This window comes from Beta vulgaris, chromosome 1 (assembly GCF_026745355.1).
Source record: "Beta vulgaris subsp. vulgaris cultivar EL10 chromosome 1, EL10.2, whole genome shotgun sequence".
Classification (NCBI taxonomy): domain Eukaryota; kingdom Viridiplantae; phylum Streptophyta; class Magnoliopsida; order Caryophyllales; family Amaranthaceae; genus Beta; species Beta vulgaris.
This window is the reverse complement of record NC_079202.1, coordinates 63,130,924-63,150,625: the sequence shown is the minus strand read 5'-3', so window position 1 is coordinate 63,150,625 and position 19,702 is coordinate 63,130,924. Positions and strand designations below refer to the sequence as shown.

Here is a 19,702-nt window from a genome sequence, read left to right as displayed (position 1 = left end):
TAACCAACAAAAGATCAATAGCATGACCACTGTTAACAAAGCTGTAAATTTTGTGGGTGAATGGGAGAAAGCGAATGAAGCTGTGAATCAGGAAAACAACGAGACGAGGAGCCTTGTGAAGATTTGGAAGCCTCCTGATTCTGGTTGGGTAAAAATTAATACAGATGCGGCTCTTTTTGGCGAGCATTTGGTGGGGCTGGGAGGTATTGTGCGTGATAATGTGGGGGATGTGCTGCTCTCAACGTGCGAGAAATGGGAAGGAGACTATAGGGTGGATGAGGTCGAGGCAATGGCAGCGCGCCATGTTCTCCAGATAGCGATGGAGGCGGGATTTAGTAAGGTGGTCCTGGAAACTGATAACATTAAGCTCTCTTCTCATTTAAGGAAGGCCTATTGTGAGAATACTAGCTTTGGGAGAATTGTGTCTGACATTCTTAAACTAGCACGAGCTTGTAGATCTTGTCTTTTCTCTCATGTATGTAGGGGAGGGAATGGGTTGCTCATATTTTGGCTAAGATTAGTAAGAATTATAATGAGATGATGGTGTGGATGGAAGAGGTGCCTAGTGAAGCACACCATGCTGTAATTGCTGATGCTATGTTATAATAAAAGCTATGTTTCCCTGTCAAAAAAAAAAAAAAAAAAAAAAAGGACAGGTGGGAGTTCAACTCTCATCGTCCTCGTATTTGGGGTATATGTGTGGATATTTGCTTATGGGTATAAATCCCAACTTTTAGTTTTCTTATGGGTTATGATCCCCTTCTTATCTCTTAGCTCATAAAAATTGAGTCTGTTTGGACTAGTAAATTACAAAATAAAAAAAATGAAAGTTATTGCATTATGGAAATGATCTTGAGTGACTAATCAGTAGTGCTTCACATTATGATGGATTTTTTGGAGCACCAAATCATTTCGAGAAGGCAACCCACACAGTCACCGTGTTTGAATCCTATAGAGTTGTAAAATAACTCTACAAGGTAGAGTTTGAACAATATCAACCATTGAATAAAAAATCAATGGTTCATATATTCTCTTTCCAAAATCCCCCTATTTTATCTCATCAAAATTCACCCCTAAATCTTTCTCTTTTTACCCATATGAGTCCTTATTGTAAAATATATGACTAAGATAATACTCTATCTCGTAAAATTTAACTAAAACTCTAGAGGATCCAGACTCCACCGTCAGTGATATTGTTGTAATGTGCATAAATCGACTTGTTGTAATGTGCATGAATCATATATATACCTAGACTACTGATATAGAGCGTGGTATATTATCTATTATGTCAAACTAGCTACGAGTTACGGCCATGTGATCTATAATAACACATCAACACTTACTACGATCATTGTAAAAAAAAATAAAAAATTTACTACATACAATAACTAGCTCTGCTAAAGGCTAAAGCTACCTTATATTAGAAATCTATGTTGAAAAGATTTCAAATAGAAGTAAAAGAAATACACTATCACTTGGAAATAGATTGGTCCCTAAACCTTTGTCTCCATTTTGAATTTCCTTTTTCAAACTACCTTTTGTAATATTTCGATATACAAATTTAGGGAGTAATAAATCGAGCCAAGCCATTTTCAATTGAAGCTACTCTAATAAAAGATGAACTCTAGTAATAAAATGCTTCTTTGAATCCTATACTACGTCAAAATAATATCAATTTTAACACATCGCTACATCTACCTATCTGATAGACAACCTACTTGTCAAGGGACCAACTCAACTAAAAGCTTAAACTTATGGTTGAGGCCCAGGAATAGATTTATACTCTATCACGCCCCCTCACGCAAGAGCCCTTTGGGCATGAAGTGTGGGTAGGTGCAGCACATGCCTTCCTCATACCTGACGCTAAATATTCCACTGAGAAAGGAGGGGTGGATGAGATTCGAGCCCGTGACATTTTTGTTACGCTGGCTCTGATACCATGTCAAAGGACCAACTCAACCAAAAGTTTAAGCTGGTGGTTGGAGTCCCAAGAATTGATTTACACTCTATCACCACTATTAATAGAGGATTAAAAAAATAATTATTATGTTGAGTTGGTTTCCAAATCATGACCTTCAACAAATCTTTATTAATGATGGATAGTCTACCCGATAGGTAGATAAGTTTTTTCCATCCGTAATTACATATTCACATAAGTGTTTTTGTATCACTTTTATTTATTTGTGTTTTAGATAGAATGTACGAACTCATAAAACTCCTTTAAATTTATTTGTTTTAGTTTTAGTTTTAGTTTTAGTTTTAGTTGTATTAACATTAAACTGTACATACTCTTTTCATTAACATAGTATGTTTGTTGTTAAAAAAAAAAAAAAATATTGCTTTGCCAAAATGTAACGACATCTAAAGCATTAATTTCGATCCTATAAGTCAAGCAAAAGACGCTACGACAACTTCTCCAATAATTCATATTTCATACTACTGCTCATGACAATGGCAAGAAAAAAATAGGAAGCAAAGTTTAATTTCTACTTCATTTCTGAATGCGTGGTGTATAAATTAATTAGATTTGATGCCTTAAGATATTATAAAACGTTTTCAGAGTATGATACTCTTACCAAACAAGAGATCATAGATGTTGAGGCAAAACGATGCATAGGATTTGCGACCCACATGTAACTTATAAGCTAAAACATGAAATTTTGTCAGAAAATTAATGATTACTTACTAGTATTATGTAGTTGTAGTTTTAGGGTTGGTAAAAGTAGTAGTTACTCCAATATACAAGCTTTTTACTGGCTTCCATTTTGTTCCACTATTCTAGTACCAATTATGAAAGTAGAAGTACTATATTTTTTTTTGGTTCGAGCAGTTTCTTACCGCCTTCAATAAGTGCACTAATTTCATGTGGGAGTTTGAATTGATACTTCAATTAAACTTCTATTCATCGTCTTAAAAGTACTTAAAAGCGTCCCAAAAAATTGAAATTACTTCTCTAACCTTTTTCTTCTTTTTCCCTAAACCACCACCATCCGCACCACCAGTCACCTCACTCCACCACCATCCCATTGCCACAACCACCCATTAGCCAACTGGAAGGAGGTGAAATTTTTTTAGGGTGATGGGCCAACGTCTGGCCAGGACATTCGCTCCATGGCTCGAACGTCCAGACCAGATGTTCGAGCCATGGAGCGAATGCTGGCCAGACATTCACCCCATGGAGCGAACGTCCCGACTAGACATTCGCCCATCGCCCTAAAATTTTTTTGACTCCTTACAGTTGGGTGGTGGAAGAGGTGGTGGGTGGCTAGTGATGGCGGGTGGTTGCAAGGGTTGGTAGGTGGTGGTGGGTAGTGTGGAAAAGAGGAAGGGTAAAATAATCTACAAAAATGAATTTGGGGCGATTTTAAGACTTTTGGGACGATGTTTAACAAACCGGGCAACATCCCTTCCACTTGGAATTTTTTCCATAACCAAAATCCGAACCCGAGACCTTAGTTAAGCAGCGAGGAGCCCTTAACCATTCACGCCAACCTCAGTTGGTAAAACACAGTACCTTCAAATCTTCAGTCTGACGTTCTCCCAACTGAGCTATCCCAGCAAGTATATAAAATTACCAAAGGCCTCTTTCACAATTGAAGTGTGTGTTGGTTTAATTAGTTAGCTTGTTCCACCGATTTGTATGGGCCATGTCTAGTGATTTGTATAATTGTATTTATGAATTGAATACGCTAATACTATTTAGCTATTAATAAAGGCATATATCGTTTTCCTGCTAGCTTTTTATGAGCAAAATAGTTGGAACTATAAATTAGCTAGGAAAAAAAGTACAACCAACATCAGACAGAAAAAGCTACTTGAGTCTTTTATTTCTGAACATCACTTAATTTTTGACTGTGTAAAAAGCTAAGTGTCATAAATTAGCTAGGACCGGAACCTCGTATAGGACAACCCGATCCGGGTTTGCAGGCAATGCCCTTTAGAAGTAGTGGGAATAGTAAGGAAAAATCCTCAAATTCCCACCTCCAAAGTGCCTCTAATAGAATTTGATCCCATAATTTCAAAATCGTGAGATAAAAACCAAATCACTAAACCAAGTATTACTTGATTATATATATATATATAGGGTCAATAATGCTGTCATAGTAAAAAAAATCTTGTTGGGTGCAGGAAACACAATAGAAGGTAATTTAGTTTACTGCTCTAATACTACCTCTGTTTTTATTTAGTTGCAACGTTTTGACTTTCACGCTTGCCAATGTACAATTTCAAATCGTTTTATCTCTAATTGTATGTAAGTAAAAATTATAAAAATTTGATATTATGAAAGCTTACATCGAAACGAATCAAACAAGACCCCACATGACTATATTTTGTTTAAACATATAAATCAATAAATGTGGTCAAATAAGAGAACATGAATAGTGCAATTTATCAAACGTTGCAACTAAAAGAGAACAGAGGTAGTACTAATTTGGAGCATCAATAATAGTAGTTAGAGAAGGTTGCATGTGCAATTAACTAGAAGCCAATCAATTGCGTTATGAATATGTCATATTGTTCCTTGAGTATTATTAGTTGCCAGTCTTTTCATATAATTATTATTCCAAAACTAACTCTCATCACTCTAATGTTTCGCTTGCGTATTACTTGTCATGTTTTTAATAGTAACTTATATAAATTATTGTCCATTTGCGTTGCATGATTGAATATTAGAGATATTAAACTTGAGAAATTCTCTTTCATCACTTTGATGGCGTGGACTGGTACACATTAATATTGCATGCCTTGACTTATTCTTTTCTAGCTAATATGTACTTCATTCGATTTTCATTAGTTTACCCGTTTTTTACATAAAGTTTAAAGAGATCGAAATGATGTTATGTACATAGAAAGAAAGAAAAAACTATTATTTTATATTAAAGTTAAATATATATGTGATTAAAAGTTAACCCATTTCAAAAATAAAAAAGGTAAATTAATAAAAAATATCTCAAAAAGAAATACAGGTAAACTAATAAAGACAGGAGGGAGTATATGTTGGGTTGCTTGAGATTTTGTCTCAAATCAAATAACAATATATGCTTTTTTGGCATAAAACTAATGCATGTGATATCTTCTTGTGTTTGGCCACATATTTGAAGCTCTCTTATGATGATGTAGAATTAATTAATAGATTAGAAAGGTACAAAACTTGATCATCCGTTCCATGCATGAAGGCCTTAGACAAAGTAGGTGTTTGTTTTCTTAAGATTATGTGTCATAATCTAAAAAAACATATCTGCATCAAAAAAAATAAAAATCTAAAAAACATATACTTTTTGAAAAAGAAATACTTCCTTCAGTTTTGTACATATTATACTTTGACATTTACAAAGGATGAGGAGCTAGCTTATGTGGTAGAGCACTCCCCTCTGATCTCTGAGGTCAAGGGTTCAATCCTTACCCCCAGCATTACCAGCCAATGTGCTGGTAGTTCCTACAAGGCTAGTAGCCTGGTAGGGGGTAGCCCTTGGGCTGACTTAATTTCCTAATAAAAAAAAAAAGAACACTTTGACATTTACACTATTCACAAATTTTATTTTAATCATTGTTTATGATTTACACGTGAATAAAAATATAGTCATGTGGGATCTTGTTAGATTCGTCTTAATATGTATTTTTTAATATGTATGTTTTATAGTTTTTACAAATTCAAAATTAAAGATATATGTCGTCAAAGTTTTGCATTGACATGCTTGAAAAGTGAAAGTATAACATGTAAAAAAATCGAAGAAAAATAGGTAAATCCTTCTCCTGAAGAAAATTTTACAAACGATAGTATAAGCCTGGAACGAAATTAGAAATTTATTTTCAAGGGGACCAATTGAAAATTTTCAAAAAATTAGGAAGGGTCTATTAAATACTTTTACCTATTTTAAAAAAAATAAAGTAATTTTTCCTTAATTTTAAAAAGATTTCATAAAAGAAATTTCAAAGTTGGGAGATGCCGAGGCCCCCGCCCATGGTATAAGCTATTATTGCCATTCAATTACCAATGCTAATTTCTTAGTTTTTTGTCAAAGAGAGAGATAAAGAAAAGAAAGAACTAATTAGAGAATTGGACAAGGATAAAAACACCATCCATTTATAAGATTAATTCCAACCATTATTTGCCTTTTATGGAGAAATGTTTGAGGTTCTTTATTGCTAGCGATGAACAAATTAACACAACCCCCCCTTCTCAAATACATAAATTGATAAATGCCCTTGTTTTTTAAATTTTGGCTCTTTTCACAACATCTTGTAATATTTGATAAATGACAAAGATGAGTAGCTTCAACAAAATCCTTGGCATTGTCTTTTTTTGCCTTGTCCTCTCACATCAGGTACGTACGTGATCTATTTTATGCATGAATGTTGTCTTTCTTTTTACCAAGATTTTCACAATTACATAACATGCATCGAAATCAAGAATATTTTGGCCTAGTCGTTAATATTGAGGTGCTGTGAATAATAGGTCACAAGTTCGAATCCCCTTCTCTCCTTCTTTGTACTTTACTGCCTTCGTGGCTCATATAGATTTAAAAAAAAACAAAACATAACATGCATCAGTATAGGTCAATGATATTTATGGTTGTTATATTCTCTAATTATGAACCGCGAATAATTCAGAATGTCTTCTAGTAGCTCGAAGATTTTTCCAAAATTAAATCATACAATTACATTACATGCATGAGTTTGGCTAGATTCTACTATTATTGATTAGGTCTTGCTTAGGTCACAATTTGTCTTCAAAATGTTCTCTTAAAACTGATAAAATTGACCCAATTCAGATAAGCGATCAAATAACTTAGCCTAGACTCCAATTGTATAATTTAATTATTACCCAAATAGACAATGACACAGTTTGATATATATTGACCCTATGTGGACTACATAGCCTCAACACTAATATGAAGACTAAGATAAATTTGCGCATAACTAAATTATTGACGATAATGAACCAAATATACTCCTCTATTTTAACCTATAAACAATAAACTCGATTTTATACAATTTAATCACATCATTCTTTAATCATGTTTGATATCTACAACTAAATTATTATATCTTCTACAGTTGGAGATTTGTAACGCATCACAATCACAACCACAACCAAAACCAAAACCACAACCAAAACCACAACTTACTAAGGGAGCATTTTTGGGTGCTAAGATAGGTAAGAAACTCTCTTTATGAAAAATCTTCATATCATTGGAAACTCAAAGGGAATCCTTTGAATCAATCATCTTCACATATGTTTTTTTTGAAATTACTTCATCCATTTCAAAATTGATAACACGATTTAACTTTTTGCACTATTCACACACTTTTTTCTTTGACTGTATTTTACGATTTGTATATAAGAAAAAATATAATCATGTGAGATCTTATTAGATTCCTCCCGATATATATACTTTTAAAATATCAACTTTTTATAATTTTTACATGTAGGAAATTATAGATATTAATAGTTAAAGTTATACATTGGCAAATGTGTCCGGAGAAGTGTACAGTACTTTGAAATAGAGAAAGTATATAATAGTTTCCTGAGATTTGATACAAGTTTTTGAGATATCCATATAAACCTCTCTTTTTTCCCTCAACTCAACAACAGAAAAATCAAGAATTATACCCATTATAAGTTGTTGCCAACTATCAATAACTTAACATTCCTAACCAAGAATGTCTTGGCATAGTGGTTAAGATTGAGGTGCTGTGAACGATAGGTCACAGATTCGAATTCCCCTCCCCTTCTTTGTACTTTGTACTGCCTTCGTGACTCATATGGATAAAAAAATAAATTAACATTCTTCACTTCTATGATGAAATATTGACAGATTGCAAGGAAAAATGTCATATAAGATGCAGTGTGGCGTCAAGATACAGGATATGTATTAGGGCATGTAATACTTGTTGTCAACGTTGCAACTGTGTACCACCAGGAACTTCAGGTGGTGCAAACGCCTGTCCTTGTTGGGCTAACATGTCCACCAAAGCTGGTCGCAAGAAATGCCCTTAATTCTTCTAACACAAAGGAGTGTGATTGTAACATGTACACCACATATAATAACTAGTATTTAAAAGTTTGATATATGTCAACATTAATTTGTTTGATTGTAGTCATTTTTGGGTGTATATATATGTGTATTGTAAGTTTCACATAGAGACATAGGGAGGTGATGACTGAGAATTATTAGCTAGATGCATTGTAACATGTACACCACATAGAGACATAGAGTCATAGAGACATACATGTGTTGAGTGTGTAAGGCCTTATTCATGTAATATTAATTAGCAAAGATTTATCCCTTACAGCAACATTGTTGATGCATTGTTAGTTTGAAAAAAAATCAACGAATATAATTTTGATTCAACGAACAACCACTGCATGTTAGACGATTGAGGTGATGACAAATGCAATGTTTACAATAACTACTAAAACTGCCTCAAATCTCATTATTGAGATCAAATACAACAAGAGGAAACAATGGTTAGTTGTACCTTGAAATCTTGTGAAAAAGGCATAAGGCTGATTTTGAATACACATATCTATCAATCTATAAATGGTTTTGATGTGATTATAATTGGATGTGATAGCTTGTTTAAAGAGTTTTCCAACGACATGTGATATGCCCAATTCCGCTGAGAAACGAGAAAGTTATGACCGTTTTACGAAACATTGTCGAACTGGAATTTCACCCGATCAGGTCGGGCACCCTTAGCGTAGTCGGTCAGTTTGAATTTGATGACCGCTCGATCGGCTACGGGGATTTTGACGCGGGATGCATGATTTCTTTTCGGATTTTGTATGGAGCATATATATTCTAGGGTTTTATTAAGGTTTCCTTGTGTTATAAAAGGACCCTCTTGGTGTTCATTATAAACACAACTTTTAGCCTCTCATATTCTTAGGACTCCATATATTATTCTCTCTGTTTTCCTCCATCATACGAAGAAGCTCTCGATTCCCCTATTTGTAGACGTAGGTCTATTTTGAATGAACCACGTAAATTCTTGTGTTCTCTTGTTTATCTTCTTTATTGCTTTTCTCGTTCTTATTATTATTTCATTGATTTGTTCCGCATTAATCAAACACTACAACACCCTTTCCTAACAATAATAGCAATGATTAATGCATGTATAAGGTAATTAAGTAAACAACAAAAGTATATATAATTCATAGACTTATTATAACTAACAAGCAATAAAGAGCATGATTAATTATTATAACATGCATAAATGTAGATCCAACACATTATTGCAAACACTAAACAGGAAAATGAAACTAATATAGTACACTATATATTGCTATCTTAGGCTTAATGCTTAGTTATAGATGCATGCGTGACACTAATTAATAATATACTATTATACTATATGATACTATATGATCAAGTAATAAGTAAATCTTAAGGGCATTTAGGCCTGTTGCCATGGGTCCTGAGGCGGGCATAGCAAGGGCATAGATGGTGGTTGCCATGAGTACCAGGAGGAACACATTTGCACTGGAAACAGCAACTTTGGCATGCCCTAACGCACAATTTCTTCCTTGATGACCTTACGCATCTCATTGCACAAGCAGAGTTGCAATCTGCAGTTATTATTAGAGTTATGATAAGTATATTATATTAGAGTCTTAGACTAATACGGAAACGAATATAGTCGTCTTATGATACTTATGATATATACTAGGTAAGTATCTCATTAGTATTATATTTAGTTTAGGAAAAAATGAATATCACTCATTAGTTTTTTTTTTCTTTTGAGGGAACACTACAAGAGGAAGGCTCTTTTGCGACAGAAAAATATTCTCAAAGTCTTATGTACTACGATCACATGGATGATGTGGTGTGGTGTATGTTACAAAAAAAAATTGAGACTGGATAAAAAGCTAGAAACTAAAACTAATAAGTTGCTCAAGTTGATAAGGAACATGAATATGATTATATGCGTTATTTAGTAGAAATAGTTACTTGAAGTTGCTGATTTGAATTTTTTTTGAATAAATAATCTAAATTGATAAAAAAAATATGGATAATTTTATTACCTCCTTATTTTCTGAAGCTAAGTAGCTTATCAATTTGATTCCTTATGAGATCCCTAATTTTTTATTTTGTAATTATGGATACTACCTCCGTTTTTTTATTATGTGCAACGATTTGACATAAAGTACAGAAAAAAAATGTCTAAACATTGCAAATAATAGAAAACGAAGGTAGTAAATTAAATAAGATAGTCACCAAATATAGAAGATATGTCAATCAACCAAAAGAAAAAGGGCATTTATAAAAAATAAAAACAACAAACATCTTTTAACAAGTACTAGATCTTTTCTCTTTTCTCACAATTAGTGTACCGTGTCAGTTGTCACTCTCTTTAATAGATCGTTATTATCATTATAACCCACTTAGGGTCTGTTCTCCCCAGCTTATTTTCAGTTCAGTTCAGTTCAGTTCAATTCAGTTCAGTTCAGTTCAATTCAGTTCATTTCAATTCAGTTCAGTTCAGACCAGTTCAGTTCAGTTCAGTTCAGTTCAACTCTTGACAATACTTTTACTCTCACATATCACTATTCATTTCAGTTCAGTTCAATTCAGTTCAGTTTAGTTCAGATCAGTTCAGTTCAGATCAGAACAGTTCAGTTCAATTCAGTTTCAGTTCAATTCAGTTCAGCTCTTTTATGCCGAAGAGAACAGGCCCTTAACAGTTACAATTTAAGATAAATTATCAACCAATAAAAAAAATGGCATACATAAACTGTGAGACAAAAGATTTGTGCTCTGCATGCATGCACTTTGTTTTAACTTGAAATAAAGACTTACTTATGTTTCTCCAAACATATTTCCCTTGATTTTCCGCCTTATTCTCTTCTTGTATCGGCTATATGTTAAAAAGATCTTAAGATTAGATTATAACAATAAGGTGAGAAAAATAAATAACATCAATAAAGGCTAAATAGAAGCTAATGAATTAACCTTGACAAGAGAATTCTCTGTATAGTTGGTAGCAGATAAAGCCTCACTGCACATCTATTATAGTTACAAAATAAGGCTAACATTACAATCATATGGTTTGTAAATTTGTGAAAATTAAGTACAAGAACAACAAAAATTAAAAACTTCATCCGTTTTGAATTAAATGTAACGAATCCACTTTTACGCACGTCGAGACATTATTTTGACCACAGATATCTATAATTATGGATATAATGTTTACCTGCAGGAGGATAATAATGCAGAAGATGGAAAACACAAGAAGCTTCATTATTAGATATTTACTTGAAATAGGAAATGAAATAAAGATAGCTAAGAACAAAAAAAGGGTAACTCCTATATTATATAGGCCTCAAGCGCTAGCGTTAAGAGCAAATATTATCTTTCTTTTGTGTGTAGCTGTGTTTTGTTTTGTTGTTTGGGAGATTTCACATTTCATCACAATGTTGTGACACTTATCTACTAATTTCTGCAATAGCCTACAATGTAAACATCACTCTTGTGGAACCTTCTGCTGGTGTCCCTAGAGGACATCACCGGGTTGTTTCTTTTCCCCATGAAATTATATATAATACTACCTCCGTATCATATTATTTGCAACGATTAGACATTTTCTACTCACATTTTATGTCAAATCGTTGCAAATAATATGAAACGAAGGTTGTATATATATTCTACAATTTTTTAGGTATTGCCCATATATCTAGAAATTAAAAGTAAATTTTTAGGTATTGCCCATATATCTAGAAATTAAAAGTTTATAATGTTTTTTAACACGTTTATTTGGATGACAGTAAATGAGGAAGTATAAAAAATTATGAATATGTTTACCTCTTTGAAAAGTTGTAGACGATACGTTAATTTTTATGTTTGTCAAAACACTATTTTAACCATTAATATATAATTGTATTTTAGCTATGAGTCTTCTCTAGCTACTAATAATATTGCATGTATACATTGAGACAAAAAGTCAATAACATTTTGCTTAGTAACTCATGTCTATACAAAAATATGAAAAAACATCTACTATCAAAATAATACATGTGAATAACATATAAATCATAGTCCTATAAGCTAAATATTTAAAACTGGAGAAAATATGTATATATATTCGATACTAAAATAAATTCTAAAAAGTAATGTAGTAGGAGTATAATTTAATGCAACTTGTCTTCAGGAAATTTCTAGTAAATAATTGAAAGGGATTTTTTTTCCCCCTTTCGAGAATCCGTGATAAGATGAAATAATTCCTCTTGGCTGTCTTCGCACAGGCCACTTATTCAGAAGCCCAACAAGCTCCAACCCCCTCCCTCCCATCCCCAACAATATTGAAATTTTTGCTTTCACCGAGATTTAAAACCTTAATCTTCGATGTGGGAGATAGGAAGCTATACCATTGAACCCAAGTGTCCTTGGTAATTAAAATGAAATTATATATTGCCGAATTTGCCAAGTGGCAATAAAAAATTAAGCCATGCATTTTCTTTAGTACAAATTTAATAATCAGCATTAATTTGTTCTTGTTCTTGTTCTTGTCCTTGCCTCCTTGAAGAAGGGATTGTATATACTATATAGTTTATATACTATGCAAATGCAACGCATTTTTGACAGCTTAAGTTGTTACGTTGGCATTCATGGACACAACATAAGCACTACAACATTTGTCTGTTATTGCATTGTGAATTGATCTTAATTAGATTATCAGCAAATTGATTTTTTTTCACTTTTTATTTTTGTATAATATGCATAAAATGATAAAATTCAGTTTATGCGTTGCGTTTGCCATACGTTATCACTTGTCAATGAGTCAACTTCACGTTAAAGTCTATCAAAGTGTTTTCTTAAAGTTAAAAAATGGAAACTATTCATTTACGATGTAAATGCTAATAAAATATCAAAGATCTAAGAATAATATTATTCCCCATCTTCCTAGTTATTGCATGAATTCTTAGGACTCGTTTTTTCTTTTTTTTTTCTTTTTTTTTGGTACAAAAGGAGAAGTTAGGGCACCCTTCTCTCAAGGAAAGGACTCGTTTAATATTACTGTGGTTTTTTATATTTTGATTTTTTGATTTTCAAAGTCATATGACATATGTCCTATAATAAATAAAAAATTAGTCAGATTTATTGAGGTTTGTTAAACATATGGGCGACGTATAGAAGTTCAGGATTTATTAGAAACATGACGATTTTGAAAACTGGCAATTAAAAAGTGATAACCACTCTTTCTGATTTTTTGTTTTTGGTTTTTATTTTCAAAAAAACTGAAAACAAAAAATGATAATGAACGGCCTTATGCTTCGGATTTGCTTGATTATTCTAGTATGTGATTGACTGGTTTAATTTATGTTGTTCCCTTTACATAAAAAGAAAAGAATATTATAGTTCTAATACCTTATTTGTGTTAGTTTATAAAGAACTATGGACATAGTAAGATGTTGCAAAAGTATCCAATAAAACAACCAAAAAATAGTGTGAGAATTCCTTCAAATTGGTGTGTGATAGTATCCACATAACCTGATTTGCGCAACCAGCCTAGTATTTCAATTTTTATGTGTAGATGGGCTCAAATGGTTTGGGCCTTTTCTTTCTGAAGGTGGACGTGACTCATATTTTCATAATTTTCGAGCTGTGGGCTTAGTCAGTAGTTGCACCTGTTATGGGCTCGCAGACTAGCCCGTACTAAATTGTGACTTTGATCGATCATAAAATAACATAATTATATGAATTTTACTAAGGAAGTATTAAATTTAAATACATATAAATACGAAGTCGCCTTTTTTATGACTTTGTTTTTAGTCAAAATTTTTAACAATATAATACGATGGACATAGTTTAACTAGCGAAAAGTATTTCCACAACTAAAGTATGATAAGTATAGAATCATACGCGGGACCGTGTCTAGTTAAAAGGCAATTTGAGTTCAATTGGGGTTGGCGTGAGTGGTTAAGGGTCTCTCGCTCCTTAACCAAGGTTTCGAGTTTAAGTCTTTGATATGGAAAATATTCCAGCTTGGAGGAATGTTGTCTTTTGAGGTACCCATGCAAACTCCAGCAGGAGATTAATCTACTCGCCAAAAGCGGTGAAAAACTCCTCGTAGTAGGACCAAGAAAAGGCGACTCGAGTCCTTGCATGTAAGTAACGGGCGAGCAACCTCATCTCATGCCATCTTTATAAATACTATAACCACTATGAATCATCCATGATCATATAATTAAGTTTAATTTAATTAAGGTTGCTGTTATAAAAGTTGGCTAAAGAAAGAATTAGTTAAGGATAATCACATGACATCTTTAGCCAAATATCGTTTTAGCTAATCTTTGAAGTTGCTCTAATAGCCAATATTTGATAGCTAACAGCTAGTACAATAGCTAATCGCAACAACCACCTTAGCCGAACAGGTCCGTAAAGCCGTAACTTAGAACTACTTCCCCCGTTTCATATTACTCGCTACACTTCTCAATTCACGGACTCCTAGGCAATTTTTGGAGAATAGAGAGTAAAAAGAAAGAAACCCACGTGAGAGGAGAAAGATAGAGAGAATTTATTGCCCAAAAAAAAAGTATAACAAGTAATGTAAAACTCCGATAATAAAAGTGTAGCGAATATTATGTTTTTTTTTAAAGAAATTTGAATTTTAAAAACCACATTCCATAGTACCCCATGGCCCATACAAACACTTGAAAAAGTGGTTCCTCCCAAAAATTAAAAAACAAGAGTGCAGGGATTTTAGGAAGGGCAAATGGGCGCCATCATTTCATCGACAGTTCCAAAATATTTTCTCTCTCCTCCCTCTTGTCTGCAAATTCCGATCTACTGTTGTATCATTCTTTGATTCTTTCCATTTGGCATCTTCCTCACTTTATATCTTCTTCAAACTCTCACTCCTTTAACTTCTTTCGATCTTTCTTCTCATTTTTTCGATTTTTCAGGTATTGTTAATATTTCTCATATCAATTTCGTATATGAATTAATGTCATCTTTCTTTCAATTACTGTATTTTTTTTTGTTTCTCATATCATTTGCTTTATTTGCATTCGTTGCTATAGATTTCTCAACTTTGATTATGATAATTTTTACCAAATCTTTAGTATTCTCAGAGGTACTATTTAACTTTAATCATGTTACCTCACTCGTTAATTGTTATGGTAGAATCTGTATTATGGTAATGAAAACCCTTGATTTTGGGTTTTTAATTTATTTGGTAGTATAATTGTTTTTGAAATGTGTTTGGTGATATGTCTAACTTTCGATGTTAATTTTTCTGTGTATGGCCTCACAACAGTGTCAGTCTGCAATCCTGCACTGGTTTTTCATTCTACGATACCGTCGATACGGTCTGTTGAAGGCTCCGTTTGTTTGGGAGGAAAATGATTTTCGCCGTTTTACATTGTTTGGTTGGACAAGGGATTTTATATTTTCCCATAGTGTTGTGGTATTTGGCCTTGTTTTACTGATGTTTTATGGTGATAGTGCTGATATACTAGGTAAAAATTTAAGAAGATTATGGTAGGTAGATGGATGACACTGGTAGTACAGGTCCTTTTATGAGTTTTTATTGTAAAAGGGAGGTAATTTAATCGGTTTCGCTCATCGATGATGGACAATTATGGATGATTGGGTGGTGGATGTGAGTCGAGCTCCACCTGCACAAAATGTGATCTATTGCCAACCCTAGAATGAGAAACTTTACTACTTTAGCAATGCACATTGTCCATCTTTTTTGTCCTGCCAAAGATTTTTACGCCTCCTCATCTTCTACAGCGGCATTATATATAGCCTTATGCCAATCTTTTTCTGGTATTCTACAGTCCAGTGACAGTTATTCCTCCTTTGTTCTTGGCTGGGGTGTACTCAACTACTCTCTCTTCACAGCACCTCTTTTATAGTTCATAATTATAGGTTTTCAGGTCTATTTGATGATTGCAATCGATTTTGTATTTTGTAACGCTGTTTATTTCTTAAGTGGGTGGAATCTGTCTATCAATCAATAATGTCACAGTTGTTGGTTGTCTCTTAGAAAGGTTGGGGGTGAAAGAGAGAGTGTAACTCTAGTGGAGTTGTTGCACCTTTTGGTGACTGTGACTTGGAACACTTTGATGATCATGTTTTTGGAATTTTTTTTGCTATAAATTAAACAAGACACTTGAAAATCTATGTTTGTACCTAAGTTTACTTAAGTTGTTGGATGCTATTCGGATGCAATACTTGCTTGTTGATGATTGAACTATGGGAAAGGAAGGATGTATTGCAAAAGAAATCTGCACCTTTTTTTTTTTTTTTTTTTTTTTTTTTTTACATTTTAGTTGTTATTTGGAGATTTTGTAAATAATTTTTTCCCTAGTATAGATAATTCCCCAAAATTGGAGTTGTCTAAATGGTCATAGGAGGTTGGGCATTTAGTTTTTGGGCATGCTTGAAATGCGCACTCTTATTGGAGTTTAAATATATATATCTTTCTGTCTTTAGTAGTTGGATTTTTTTGTATTAAAATGTTTTGAAAGATTGATAGTTATTTTGGTAAATTATTTTTATTTAGAAATATCATCAATATATCTTTACTTGTTAGTTTGAATTCCTTTCAGCAAAATAATTGATTGCCGCCCATTTTAGAAGTACTGGACCCTTTCTTGGCTATTCAATGCGTCAGATATTACTCTTGTTACCTGTAATAGATGAACCACATTTTCATGATGTGAAAACATCTCTTTATACCATCAATTTGATACCTTTGTTTGAATGGTCATGTGCATCATGTCCTTTTATAATGTTAAGAACCAATGAAGCTCAATTTACCAGAACTCTTTGATCTACATTTGGTTGGTTAAGGATTTATGTGGTGCCAAAAATTGAAAAGCAAGAAAGAGACAGACCATGGAATGATGTGTGCTTTAGAAATGTCTTTCTCCCTGAGTCCCTGTGTCTTTATTACCTGTTAGGCTGTTACTATTATTTGTTTGACTTCAGTTAATTGTTTTATATGCTCTCTTTCTTGTAAACTTTGCAAATTATTCATGACTTAAAGAAGTTTAAAAACTAAATTAGAAAGTGATAGGCTAATCCCCCTTATATAGTTTAGCCTAGGGCCCTTAAATTTGTAAGATTGCTTTTTGGCTGAACTCTATTGTTCTCTTTGATTGGAAGTGAGGGAAGAATATCAATAGAGTCAAGCTAGGTGTCATTTATTGGTATGTTGCTTGTGCATGTAGAAGTTCCAAAAATGTGTGCCTTATTTCATTGAGAAGAAGAGGGGGTTTGGCGAGGTGGTGTTGTGGGCAGGGTTCATATATAAGGAGTATCTTAGTACTTCAGGCTCACGGGATTGTGAAATTGACCTTGTTCATGTTGATAGGGGTTACGAAAAAGCGCTTGATTTGTCGTTTGCCAAACATAAATGCATTGGAACTGATAATATGTATCTTAATTTTTGGAAGTTCCCAAAATTGATGTAAGTTAGCAACTATGTAAGTTAGTTATACTAGAAAGAAATATCTTGTATGTTTTTTTGAAGGCTACTGTGATACTGTCTGCTGTGGAGCTCAAAATATGTTTCTCTTGAAACATATTCTTTCCTTGCTAGTAGAAAGCAAAGCAGCATTTTTATTTTGTTTTTTCAATTTTCTAATAATATCTCCCTCGGGACAAGTGGTTTTGCATTTCTACCCTTTGTCATTTGTATTGAAAATCTTGCACATATTAATGTTCTTCATCAATAGGTTAATTAAATGGATGCTATGCAAACAAGTCCTGAGCGCCGTCCATTCTCCATTAAACTATGGCCTCCTAGCCAAAACACAAGGATCATGCTTGTTGAACGGATGACCAACAATCTTTCAACTCCAACAATTTTTACCCAGAAGTATGGTAGCTTGAGCAAGGAGGAAGCTGAGGAGAATGCTAAGCAAATTGAAGAGGAGGCATTTACTCTTGCGAATCAGTTCTATGAAAAGGAGCCAGATGGTGATGGAAGCTCTGCAGTCCAGCTTTATGCCAAGGAATGCAGTAAACTCATATTAGAAGCTCTTAAAAGAGGTCCAGCAAGTAAAGTTGTTAGGGAAGTGCCAACTCTTGAGGCAGTCCCTGAAAGTTTATTTGATATATCAAAAGGCCCACGTGCCTTCATTGAGGCTGAAGAAGCGGAAGAGCTTTTGGCACCACTAAAGGATCCATCAAACAATTACACTAAGATATGTTTTAGTAACAGAAGTTTCAGCCTAGGTGCAGCTCGGATAGCAGAGCCTATTTTGGCATCAATCAAGAATGACTTGAAGGAAGTGAACCTGTCTGATTTTATTGCCGGTAGGCCAGAGGCAGAAGCCCTGGAAGTCATGAACATGTTTTCAGCTGCTCTTGAAGGTTCTGTCTTGAAATCTCTTGATCTCTCAAACAACGCCTTGGGAGAGAAAGGTGTTCGAGCATTTGAAAAACTTCTGAAATCACAGAGTAGCTTAGAGGAGCTTTACTTAATGAACGATGGTATCTCAGAGGAGGCAGCACGTGCCGTTTGCGAATTACTTCCGTCGACAGAGAAGCTCAGGGTCCTTCAGTTTCACAATAACATGACAGGGGATGAAGGTGCTCGTGCTATTTCCGAGATTGTCAAACGTTCTCCCTTGCTGGAGGATTTTAGGTGTTCCTCAACAAGGGTTGATTCTGAAGGTGGGATTGCCTTATCTGAAGCTCTGGAGGGATGTACTCATTTGAAGAAGCTTGACTTGCGCGACAACATGTTTGGAGTTGAAGCAGGAATTGCTTTGAGTAAAGCACTTTCAAAACATGGAAATCTTATTGAAGCCTACCTAAGTTATTTGAACTTGGAAGATGAGGGCACTATTGCCATAGCAAATGCTCTTAAAGATTCAGCTCCTTTGCTTGAAGTATTGGAGCTGGCAGGAAATGATGTTACACCTGCTGCTGTACCTGCCTTAGCTGCATGCCTAGCATCAAAACAGCACCTCTTAAATCTAAACTTGGCAGAAAATGAGCTCAAGGATGAAGGAGCTATACAAATAAGCAAGGCTCTTGAAGGTCATACTCAGCTTAAGGAACTTGATATGAATACAAATGCAATAAATAGAGCTGGTGCTAGGGTTTTGGCTAACATGGCGGTGAATAAGCCTGATTTTCAATTATTGAATATTAATGGGAATTTCATCTCCGATGACGGAATCGATGATGTTAATGATATTTTCAAGAAGTTTCCCGAGAAGCTTGGGTCATTAGATGAGAATGACCCAGAAGGCGGAGACGATGATGAAAAGGAATCCGCTGAGGATGATGAAGAGGAGAACGAACTCGAATTCAAACTGAAGAATCTTGATGTTGATGAGGAATAGGTGAATTTCTGATATGTGAAAGTTATTTAGGATCAGCAGCTTAGTTTTAGCAACTAAATCCATAGCTGTCCTATTTTATCTTGGACATTGCTTTGGATTGATGGCATCTTAGAGCAAGACAGAATTATCTTGACTTGTAGGTTTAAATTTGTAGGTTTTCTTCTCATGTTGAACTCACATCTTTTCTTTTATTCTATTGAACTTGTTAGAAATGTTGTAAGAAAAAGATTTTCATTGTGCTTCTGAAGTATTAGTATCATGTAGCAAAGTCAGTTCTTTTACAGGTGCTTTTCAGGTATACTTCTTCTCTAGATGTTTTTGAGGAGGCATTACATAAATGCTAATTACAGTAGATTAAAGGCTTAAAATTGCATGATTCTGAGACAGGGG

General features: G+C 33.9%; 2 protein-coding genes across 2 annotated transcripts; one reads left to right on the top strand and one right to left on the bottom strand.

The window, feature by feature from the left end:
- Positions 1-9,188: 9,188 nt before the first annotated feature.
- LOC104893378 (gibberellin-regulated protein 2) lies at positions 9,189-11,506 on the bottom strand. Its single transcript, XM_010679512.4, has 4 exons — positions 11,200-11,506; positions 10,959-11,012; positions 10,806-10,863; positions 9,189-9,574 (listed from the first exon to the last, which is right to left on the bottom strand). The coding sequence occupies exons 1-4, from the start codon at positions 11,245-11,247 to the stop codon at positions 9,393-9,395; spliced, it is 342 nt and encodes a 113-aa protein (XP_010677814.2). The 5' UTR covers positions 11,248-11,506; the 3' UTR covers positions 9,189-9,392.
- A 3,161-nt stretch (positions 11,507-14,667) lies between these two features.
- Positions 14,668-19,593, top strand: LOC104893456 (RAN GTPase-activating protein 2). Its single transcript, XM_010679576.4, has 2 exons — positions 14,668-14,908; positions 17,693-19,593. Exon 2 carries the CDS (start codon positions 17,702-17,704, stop codon positions 19,310-19,312), a length of 1,611 nt encoding a protein of 536 aa, XP_010677878.2. The 5' UTR covers positions 14,668-14,908; positions 17,693-17,701; the 3' UTR covers positions 19,313-19,593.
- Positions 19,594-19,702: the final 109 nt, after the last annotated feature.